A 12,189-nucleotide genomic window follows, 5' to 3' on the forward strand; every position below is an offset into this window, starting at 1 on the left:
GAAATGCCGACCCTTTTGGGCTTAAATATGAAGGAAATATTTGACTGCAAAAGCTGTGCACATATATCCTCAGTTATGATTGTTTTATACCATACACAACAAATGAACTACATATTGCCACAACTGTGTTAAGTCAGTGGTAGCATTTCATGGCCTAATGCAAACATGTAGCTAATTTCACAGGGCAGTGCAATAGTTAAATTCATATCATAGGCTCTGTACACTAATATACAAAAAATATTCAGTATAGAGGGCTTGCAGCTGAAAACAATAATTGGCCAGCTTCCATGTACTGATGGATAAAGTCCCAAACTCAATCAGAGAATCATAGGAAGTGATAGTTAAAGTAGAGGTATGGCCTCCCATTGAAAAAATAAGTGCTGCAGCCGTGCATATGTACTTACAATTGTCTCCTTTGTTGCAATGGCTATTTGTAGTGATTTTACAGCACAAATATGGAGTTACATTTTTAAGACAATGTGCTGTTAAAAGCAAAAGATCTGGCCATTGATATGTAAATGAATCAGTCAGACTACCGTATTTTCCGGCGTATAAGACGACTTTCTGGATGCAAAAACATGCATCCAAAGTCGGGGGTCGTCTTATACGCCAGGTACGGTCTCAGTACTCACTTTTTTTTTCCAGCGGTGACAGTCTCCCATGCTGCGAGCGCGAGCGTGAATGATTTCAAAGCCGCGCCTTCTCTTCAGAGTGTTCTGTGATAGGAGGAACACAAATCTTCCCAGCAGCGCCTCTGTTCTGTGTTCCTCCTATCACAGATGCCTTCTCATCCTCGGACGAGATGAGAAGACGTCCGTGATAGGCGGAAAACAGAACAGAGGCGCTGCTGGGAAAATTTGTGTTCCGCCTATCACAGAACACTCTGAAGAGAAGGCGCGGCTTTGAAATCATTCACGCTCGCGCTCGCAGCATGGGAGACTGTCACCGCTGGAAAAAAAAGTGAGTGTTTGCGGTCAGACACAGTGGGGGCAAGTGATGGCACAGCAGAGAGGGGCAAGTGATGGCACAGCAGAGAGGGGCAAGTGATGGCACAGCAGAGAGGGGCAAGTGATGACACAATGAGAGGCAAGTGATTTAAATGAAACACTAATAAGTTGGGCTTTGAAGGCACACAGTACACTTTGTATAGAAAACTAGAAATTTAATATGAAATATCATGAAATCAAACATACATAAAATCAATTATAGAAATTAGGTCAGTGACTGGTACTACAAGGATACTATCAACAATTATATAATCTCGTTGTACACAAGCTTCATTTGGAAAGCACAATTATAGATACGATGTTGAGTTGTATATCCCGTGTAGTAATCCGGAGGTTAATGGGGGGCTTGCTCTACATGTTACGTGCTTTGCGCTTCCTCAGGAGCATAAGATATTGCATATATAGGCCGCGTTGGGGGTAAACAAGCGACAAACGTGCAGATTATCCCCACAGTGGCTGGGTATACAGTTCGTATTATTCCAGCACAATGTAGGTGTATTATCATAAAACACAAGTTTGTAAAGATAATGGTGTTGAGGCGTAACATGTAGAGCAAGCCCCCCATTAACCTCCGGATTACTACACGGGATATACAACTCAACATCGTATCTATAATTGTGCTTTCCAAATGAAGCTTGTGTACAACGAGATTATATAATTGTTGATAGTATCCTTGTAGTACCAGTCACTGACCTAATTTCTATAATTGATTTTATGTTCGTTTGATTTTATGATATTTCATATTAAATTTCTAGTTTTCTATACAAAGTGTACTGTGTGCCTTCAAAGCCCAACTTATTAGCGTTTCATTTAAATTCTTGTAATATCGGGGCGATGGCACATCACTAATAGGTGCATTCGCAATATCACCTTGCGTTATATGCACGTTAAAATAGGCCCTTCCTCTTTACAGAGAGGCAAGTGATGACACAATGAGAGGCAGGTGAGGGGCAAGTGATGGTACAGTGAGGGGCAAGTGATGGCAATGTGGGGGCATGTAATGTAATGGCACAGTGAGATTTGAAAAAGCCTGTTTCTGTCAGTGGTTCTGGCTACCCCTCAGCTTCCAGAAGACTAGTAAGAAGGGGGTAGTCTTATACAGTGAGTATATCCCAAAATCAACATTTTTCCTGGAAAATTAGGGGGTCGTCTTATACACCGAGTCGTCTTATACGCCGGAAAATACGGTAGTTTAAGTCGGGATACAGGATATTAGGTTGCAGGAAGTATGGGGAGCTTAGCACTTTTGAACAGGCATGTGAGAACAAAGGACAGAGTTGGTTTGAAACACAAAGGATGAAGACACGTGATGAAAACTTTGGAGGAAACAGAAGTTTTGAGTTAGACGCTGAGAAAAGAACCTTTAAAAAGACAAAAGCAAAACATTTGGGGGCTCATCCGGGTTTTGAGCTAAAGTTCAACTGAAGCAGACCTGTTTTCTGTGGTGTGTTTTGTAGCTTGTGCTAAAGAAAAATGCTGCATATACTGTTTAGAAAGAGTAAGGCTGCAAAGGTTTCTGGTGTCCAGGAGGAGAAGGCGTGCACCCTTCCTACCTTGGCCAGAGATAGTCAGTTAATGTTTGTTGCTAAGGAGATGGCTAGGTATGCTTCTCCTTTGAACAGAGCTTGGGGGATTAAAGTCTCTGATCTTTCCTTAGATTTTAGTCTCCAAAGGTTTAAGCTCAGTAGGGGAGAGATGCGGGCAGTTGCTGTGTTGGGTTTGCACTTCCTGCATGCTCTACATATTAAATCTAAAAAGAGGAAAAGGACAGAATTAGAAAGAGGTTTACTGAAGGAGCAGCTTGCCGTGACAACCAAGTGTTTGGAAGTGTGTAGGACATGTGCCACTGTTACTTCCCAAAAGCAGGAAACTAACAGTCTGATCAGCTCAAATAGAGATGGCCAAGTTGAGTCAGTTAAAACAGGCAAGGACTATGATCTCCAGGAGACACATGTTGACTGATTTACTTAATGTGGGGGTTCCTAGAGAAAAAATATATGGGATTCCTACAACAGCTTTGCTTATGAAGTGGAATATATTGGTTGGGAATGGTAGATTCAATCACATTAAGTTTTTGTTGTCATAGAATGGGTAATTTTGCTAGAGCGTGCCATGCTGTGAAGACTGAACAACATCAGGCCAGTGTTCCAAAGACAGCATGGAGAGAGATGTAGGTTTATTCTTTCCACTGGAAATGAATGCCTTTCCATGAAAGTGTTAAAGCGGGGGTTCACCCGAAAAAAGGCGTATCTAGTTCTGTGGGCACGGCGCACAGATACGATGGTGCACATTTACACTTACGCGGTGTATCTTGAGATACGTTGGCGTAAGTGCTACATGAATCCGGGCCATTATTGGCTGTAATGCCATTACACATATTTTCTGAATATATTACCAATATTTTATATTAAGAAAAAAAATAAGAAAAGCCTTTTTCTTATTTTTTTTTCTTTCAACAGCTTAGTACTGCCACCTACTTATTCTTATGTAGTAGTGCAATACATGTTTAAACTTTAATGTGCTATTATTATAGGCTGGGGATGGAATTGTGTTGCCGATTTAGAGAAAAACAACAGAGGGAGCCAAAGAGATAGTGTGAATGGGTATAATGTGTGGCACTGCATAGGAGCCTCTCAGCCAATACAGCTTGTCGATAGAATCAGGGGGCTAGGGCTTTAACAGACAGATGGAGCTCTGAGGAAAGTGGAAGTTTAGGTGGCTAAATATCCCTCCCACATTCCGTTTTGGTTTGTTGCTAAAAATTGGAATTCATTCTTGTCATAGTTTTCGTCAATCGGAATAGTGTGACAATAATGCTTCACTGAATTCAGTTGCCATTCTCATGTAGGCTGTATCTGCTTGCACTACAGTGGGAGGGGGAAACTGTTGCAGGGGGTGTGGCTATCAACAATGTCACTGCTGATTTACAAATCTGTAGTCTAGCCACACTGCCCACTGTTTTTTGGGTTGGTAGAACTGTCTCTGTTCCTGAAACCCACCTCTGTGATCAGAAATGTCTGGGAGGAGAAGCATGTGAGACATAAATGAAGGAGGATTTGGCTCAGTCAGGGAAGGTAACAGAAGTTTTTAGTTTACTTTATGAGGTTTTTGCATTGCAGGATTTGATAATAGTATAGAGTGTCATACAGGAAACTTTAGCTATACTTGAACTGTAAAGTAAAACAAAGTCATGTGAAATTAAACCATCAACCAACCGATCATGTGCAGGGAAATGTATAAATAAGATTTCCTTTTATCCAATTTTGCTTTTTTACTGCTCATATTTTACAGCAGATAACATATATAAATATAGTGTTACAATATTTTGAAATCTTCCTATATTTTCTGCCACTCTCACATTGGCCATTGTAACAGATGTCATTAGACCACTATGATAATAATCCCTAACGATTAAGTGTACACATCCAGTATAATATTTCTAGTAATGTCAAAAGGCTGTTAGAGAATTATTAATGAGTGTAAGGATGCCATACCTGAAATGATGAGGTCATTGGATTCTGTTTCCAGACTGAACACAGAGTCTGCAGCAGAGAAGCTAATCAGGACTTGTTCACCCAAGGAGCTCATTATAGTTGCAGGGCCAGAGATATTTGGAGGGAAAATGTCTATATGAATACAAAAACAACACAACTGAAGCACAAAATATTGTTAACATTATGATCAACCATAGGTAAAGATTTCATGTAAGTACCATGTTTTTCACTAATTACACCCTTTTATTTTTTTATTAAATAGGACTATGCCTTCCCCACATAGAGCAAATGTTTGCTTATACTACAGTGGGGTCAATAAAAAGGTTGCATGGCCCGTGGCTATCAACATTATCACTGTTGATTCAACCTGTAGCTTGTCAACAGGCACCTGGCCAGAAGTAGTCATGTCCACTGCTTTCATTAACAAGGTAAATTAAGGAAAATAAATAAATAACAAATGAGCAGACTCGATGGACTAATCAGTATTTTTCTGCCATCACTTTTCTATATTTTGTTCTAGAGTGATAGTCCTTCCTCGACCACGCCTCCCCCCTTCCTTAGAAGATTTGACTGACAGCAGCATAAGCCTATGGTTCCCATTGCTCTCAGAGTCTCCTGTGAGAATAGGAAGAGGGAGTAGTGTTGCTGCAGACGAGACAGCGCTGGATCGGTGTCATGCAAGTGTTTAGGGGGGGTGCGGTGGCTCAACGCGATTGGCACTGCGCTGACAAGCCATTCACCTCTGCAGCTAGGCGTTCGGATCCCGGTCTCGGCTACATGTGAATTGAGTTTGGTGGTCCCAGCCCGGCTCCCGGTGGGTGTGCTATGCGAGGTAAGCCTGCGTTTAGTACGCCCACCCCCCTCCCACAAAAACCACCACACTTACACGCACTCGAAATTGGGTTAACATGCACGCACTTTGACCACGCGGTCTCTAAAAAGAAAGGCGAAGGACTAACAGGGCTGGTTGAGTGGGTTAGATCCTCTCACTCCCTTATAGGGAGTCCCTCTGCCCCGTTGGGCTTCAAAGCGGAGCAGGTAGGGCGGGCTATGTGGGAGGACCCCCTCACACACCCGCCATTGCCACCCGGGGCATGGAGAAAGGTGGCAGATTGCCTCTGGGGGAGGCCTGCCTACTCCCAACTCCTGCAGTCCAGCTCCTCTCTCGAGTACACGCACAAAATACACTTTAAAAAAATTGCAAGTGTTTAGATGTTGGTAACTTACTGAGGTGTTTTTTACCTTAATGTAGGGAATGCATTAAAAAAAAAAAAAACAATTAAACTTTTAAACCACTTTATTATGGCTTGGGTATCATTGATCTAATACTTTTTGAGACTGTCACAGACTGTCACAAAAGGTCCTACATTTGCAATTTAAATACCTCTTGAAACAGTGTTTTACTCTTTTAAGTCTGCTATATGGGTCCCTTGTCGTTGCTCTTTCTGTGTGCCGAGACCAGTAATCCAGCAATAAGTCTATGCCAGCCAGTCCCTGGCAGTCCCTTTGTGCTGATGTCATTGCCTACAGCAATGATGACACCAGCACTGAACAGGCATTAGGGAGTGTCCACATCATACAGATGGTGATGTGGACAACTGAAGAAGCATCTAATTTCCTCTGCACGAAAGAAGAGAGAAGTTTCAGAACCTGAATGTCATGTGAACATTAAAGTAGGACTATAGGCAAAGCTTTTTTTTTTTCATTTTGCATAGTAAGAAAAAGTTATAACCCCTGTCAGTTTTTATTTTTTTGCCATCTCTGTCTCATTTTGGAAATTTCCCTTCACTTCCTGCTCATAGCCAAAACAGGTAGTGAGAGGAAATCCCTGCAAATTAGGAGAATCCCAGGTCACCAGAACTAGTGTCCCTATTGAAAGATTTGCAGTGCTGTCTGTGCAGTTTTCATTGCACAGACAGCAATGAAAACTGACAGGTGTTCTAATCCCTATCCACTCTATCCAAAAAAAAAAAGAAGAAGAAGTTTGGGCTTTAGTTGTACTTTAATATAGAAGAGTAAAAGGAGTTCTGTTTTTTATATTCATGCCAGAGATTAATAAGTGAGGGGAGGAGTAGGCCAGATATCAGCTTTAAGATATTTTCAATTTTAATATTCTTGGTGGAAGGTCAGTTATTGAACATCTTGAAGTTATTCTGCCTGCACAACACATATCAAAAACATATATAGCCCGGTGTTGCAAGGGGACTGCAGACTTGGGCTTGGTCATATTGTCATACTACAATCAGAAATGTAGCTTGAACCTTGTGGGCCCTAATGCAAAAGTTGACCTGTTACAGTAGGGATCGAAAGTTTGGGCACCCCAGGTAATAATGTGCATAACGAAGCCAAGGAAAGATGGAAAAATCTCCAAAAGGCATCAAATTACAGATTAGACATTCTTATAATATGTCAAAAAAAGTTAGATTTTATTTCCATCATTTACACTTTCAAAATTACAGAAAACAAAAAAAGTTTGGGCACCCTGCAGAATTTATAGCATGCACTGCCCCCTTTGCAAAGCTGAGACCTGCCAGTGTCATGGATTGTTCTCAATCATCGTCTGGGAAGACCAGGTGATGTCAATCTTAAAGGTTTTAAATGCCCAGACTCATCGGACCTTGCCCCAACAATCAGCAACATGGGTTCTTCTAAGCAGTTGTCTAGAATACTGAAACTGAAAATAGTTGACGCTTACAAAGCTGGAGAAAGCTATAAGAAGATAGCAAAGCATTTTCAGATGTCAATATCCTCTGTTCAGAATGTAATTAAGAAATGGCAGTCATCAGGAACAGTAGAAGTTAAAGTGGAGGTTCACCCTAAAAACAAGTATATACCATTCAATCCAGTATACTGCCGACATGTACGGTATGCTGTTTTTTTTTTGTGTTTTTTTTTCGGTTTACATACCATAGTATAGGTATTTTCCCCCCGGCTTCCGGGTAGTGAATCCCGTGGGAGTGGGCGTTCCTATTCAGAGACTAAGTGATTGCTGTATGACAAAAGCTTCACCCCCGGCGCATAATGCGTGTCACCAGTTTCCGAAAGAAGCCGAACATCGAGTCGGCTCTATACGGCGCTATACGGCGCCTGCGCACCGACGTTCAGCATTTTTCGGAAACTGGTTTTGCGACGGGGGTGAAGCTTTTGTCATACGTCAATCATCAAAAATGGATTCAATAAAATTTCAGCAAATTTTGGATGGTAACTTGATGCCATCTGTGAAAAAACTGAAGTTAAAGAGAGGATGGCTTCTACAAATGCATAATGATCCTAAAAACACCTCAAAATCCATGGGGGATTACATCAAGAGGCGTAAACTGAAGGTTTTGCCATGGCCTTCACAATCTCCAGACCTCAACATAATTGAAAATCTATGGATAGACCTTAAAAGAGCAGTGCGTGACAGACAGCCCAGAAATCTCAAAGAACTGGAAGACTTTTGTAAGGAAAAATGGGCAAAAATACCTCAAACAAGAATTGAAAGACTCTTGGCTGGCTACAAAAAGCGTTTACAAGCTGTTATACTTGCCAAAGGGGGCAGTACAAGATATTAACTCTGCAGGGTTCCCAAACTTTTGCAGACACCATTTTTTTGTTTTCTGTAATTTCGAAAGTGTAAATGATGGAAATAAAATCCAACTTTTTTTTAACGTATTATAAGAATGTATAATCTGTAATTTGATGCCTTTTGGAGATTTTTACATCTTTCCTTGGCTTCGTTATGCACATTAATACAAATTTTTACCTGGGGTGCCCAAACTTTCGATCCCCACTGTATATGCAATTACCATCCGCCGATTCCATCATGTCCCAAGATACTCCAAAAGTATGCCAAGATACTCTGAGTGGCTAAAGAGTTATTTCAGATTTTTACATATTAAGAGGGTAATTTAAAAGATTTTGGAGAAACTGTCCACATTTTGACATACCTTTCCAATTCTTTTGAATACCTGTACACAGAGTTTGCAGAGGCCTGGAGAGACTTTCCATCTTAGGATAGACCCTACCAGCACACCCCCTCAGCATAGACCCCTGTCTCCACTAAGTATAGACCCCCCTCCTGAGTACAGACTCCCCTTACTCATTAAAGACACCTGACCCTGCCCCCTTAGTACAGGCCCCCCTGTGAGCCCATCCTCCCTCTGCTCTAAGGGCTCTATGAGGCATCCAGAGGCGGTGTTGCAGTGCACATATAACAGACACTTGCAGTACCATGCAACACACACACACAAAAAACATTGCTGGGCAGTCACTGAATAATGATTGGTTACCCAACATTTTTTGCAGGCAGTCCTACAGCACCTTCCAAGAACAAGCACCCTGTCAGATCGTGTCCCTAGCAACTCAATTGGCCAGCTAAATTGTACTCCTGACCAGCAGAGCTGCAGCATACTCATAGTGGCTGTGGACAGAACTTACCAATGTCACTGAATGGGGAGCCCAAGCTCATAAGAGCAGAGGGGTGTCCAAGGCAAAGTGAAAGACGGCTGCAGTACACAAGCCAGATCCAAGCCAGGGCTCCGGGATTTTGTTGAGTTGGGGGGTATGCTGATATGCCAGGGAGGCGGCACGGGCCCCCCGTAGCATGGGCGGTGTTGGAATTGTGACACTTATTGTTACGCCCATGACTACAATGATTTTGTCACTGGATTGAAGCAACATATAATCTATAGAGCTGGCTTCTCTGTGTCTCTGTACCTGTTTGTTAATGCCCTCTTGTCACTAGCACATTCATGGTTTCAGAATCTGATATGAGCATGGGAGGCAACTATACAATAATTCCCTAAAGACCCTTCACCTCAATTATGTATGGTCTGACAGTTACTTTCCATCTGTATCTTTTGGTAATTAAAGTAATGAAACTCTCTCTTAAGGTTTGCTTGATTTTTACACTTACCAATCTGAGATCTCCTCTCACTGTATACAGAATTACTAGTCATAGTGGCAGATCCTATAGCAATGTTTCCAGTGCTCAGAACATCATAGAGACAGTCTGTATTTCCACCACAAGTACTGTTTGCTTTCTGGAGAAATGCAGGGTCACTGGACGAAAGCAGTTCATCAATGAACTTTGGTACAAAACTATTGTTGTTGTAAGTGTACCAGGTTTCTTCACTAGTTGTGTTGTATAGGAATATTGTATCTTCAGGTGTTGTTTTCCCTTTAAAAAAAAAATCAAATGTGCATAAGGATAATCTATTAGAAAATATACAAACAAATTACAGCTATACTGTTATCACACCTCAATCTGCTTTAGTTACTCAGTGGCAACTGCAAAATTACAGATTATAATGATATTTTGTTCTACACTGTATCACCAGCCAAGTTTTTAGGAGTATGGTTGAATATATATATATATATATATATATATATATATATATATATATATATATACTGAGCAAAATTATAAATGCAACACTTTTGTGTTTGCTCCTATTTATCATGAGCTGAACTCAAAGATCTGGAATATTGTTCACAAATCTGTATAAATCTGTGTTAGTGAGCACTTCTCCTTTGCCAAGATAATCCAACCACCTCACAAGTGTGGCATATCAAGATGATGGATAGACAGCATGATTATTGCACTGCTGGGCATACCTGGGTTTGGTTCATGAGACACTTGCCAAGCATCTCACTAGTTTCCATATTAATTGGAACCACATTAAATTCAATGGGAACCAAATCTTTAAAATCATTTAGAACCATTTTCAGGGCCAATAGGCAAGGGAATATCAAACATATGGTGTGGGGGGCTGTGCACTGCCAGGGGGGACATTTCAAAAATATACAGTATATTTTTTAATACTTTTTTAAAGGGGCAGAAAAAATGCCTAAGTCTTTTGAAAAACAAGACCGAGGTATGCCTTAAATTAACATAAAAAAATAAAAAAGTAAATAAAAAATAAAATTATACACATACACTTACCTTCTCTGTGCAGTGGTTTTTCACAGAGCAGCCCCAATTCTCCTCTTCTGGGGTTTCCCGCCACCACTCCAGGCTCCTCCTCTTTAGTGAGTTCCCCTATGAAAAGCTACTTTCTATGGGGACATTTGTGCAGGCTCGCTCCCAAGCCAACACTGACTGGGCAGCTCGGTCTTGCCCCCCACACCCTTATCACCACATTTGCTTGACAGCAGTAGGAGTCAATGGCTCCTGCTGCTACCAATCTGCCCAGTGAAGAGGGAAGACAGTGGCAAGAGCTGCTACTCTAGTGCACATTGCTGGATCTGGATCAGCCTTAGGTAAGTATAAGGGTGTGGGGGATGGGAGATCCTGTAGAATGCATTAAGGTAAAAAAAAACTTTGGGTTCTAGAACCACTTTAAACTTGCCTATGAAGTGGTGCACCTGTACAATGTATACAATGTGCTAAAGCAAAACTTACAGACAAAAATAACTGCTGTTTAAATTTCCAATAAATAACCAACTTGGTTTTACTTGCAAAAAAAACAGCACACAACCCCCCCCCCCCCCAATGTACATGCTAAACCTCTGCAGATCTGCAGATCTGCTATGAATTTTTAGGGGGCCTAAAAAAATAGGCTAATGCTGCGTACACACAACCCTTTTTTATGACGAGAAAAATGCATTTTTTTTAAATTGGTCATTAAAAACAATCGTGTGTAGTGTCCAGAGCATTTTTCTTGATGAGAAACTTTGTTTTTTTCCATGATATGAAAAACGGTTGTGTGTACGTGGCATAACTTCACTTTTGCTGTTCTTCATCCTACAGCAAAAATGATAAATAATGTAACACATATTGTGGGGTCTCCTCAAAACTATCCTTGATGACGAACTGTTTTGGATTTTAAGGGGGTACCCCACGCAAAAAAAAAAAAAAAAATGATAAGGGGTCCAGTAGCTGGCTAGGAAAGGGAAGGAGGGTAAGCATGCACCCCACCCCTTCCTTCTGAACCATACTGTAATAGAATGTATAAATAACTGACTTTATTTTTAAGTAGAAATTAACTTTTCTATTTGTGTTTTGACATACTTAGCTTAGCTAACAGTTTTGCATAGAGTCACACCCTGCTAATGCTAACATCCTGATTGTATAAGCAAAGTCATCTTTTAGCCATTGTTAAAACTAAATTCAGCTGGTTTAAATCTTGATAAGAAAATACTGAGTTTGTATGAAATCTACAGACATATGCAATTATATGCAGCCCATCCTATTTTTCTTCTGTATATAAGTCCCTCTGAGAGAATACACTTTAGAGATCTAATGAACACTCAAATGCTTCCTTGTGTCTCATTTTGATTTCTCACGGAATTCCGGGGGTTACTGAAATTTATCCTGCATTTACCTGAAGTACACCTGGGTGGCGGTATCACCTTTTTCAGTTGGTGGCAGCGGTGGAATGAAAATAATCACCTTTGGTAAGAGGAATCTTTTTGTCTTTTAGACAGACTGTCTTCTCTTGCCTTAGCTCTGATTTAAATTTCACCTCGAACTAAACTTATGTAGAAGAGGGATACGAACCATGCCTTGGTGTATAGGGGATTTTTTGGGGGGAAATCCGCCTTTAGGTCCTGGTTCACATTGATTCTACTTTGAGATTGTGCTATTTCACTTGAAATGGCACGATTTCAGAGTAGCAAGGTCAGCGCGATTTCAGTTGCTACTTGATAGACATCTGTGTGCCTTCATACGCGGGTGTCTATTGAGGTCGCACCTGAAGTCGGCA

The 12,189-nt window shown here is 41.0% G+C and overlaps 1 protein-coding gene across 1 annotated transcript in view; it reads right to left on the minus strand.

The window, feature by feature from the left end:
* The window catches only part of LOC120936886 (mucin-12-like), a 115,005-nt gene that overhangs the window by 50,928 nt on the left and 51,888 nt on the right, over nucleotides 1-12,189 (minus strand). The window contains exons 21-22 of the mRNA XM_040349652.1: nucleotides 9,399-9,662; nucleotides 4,502-4,633 (exon numbers count right to left, since the gene is read on the minus strand). Coding sequence (XP_040205586.1) covers nucleotides 4,502-4,633; nucleotides 9,399-9,662 — 396 coding nt within the window. The remainder of the gene's footprint in view (nucleotides 1-4,501; nucleotides 4,634-9,398; nucleotides 9,663-12,189) is intronic.

Source organism: Rana temporaria, chromosome 4, assembly GCF_905171775.1.
Source record: "Rana temporaria chromosome 4, aRanTem1.1, whole genome shotgun sequence".
NCBI lineage: Eukaryota > Metazoa > Chordata > Amphibia > Anura > Ranidae > Rana > Rana temporaria.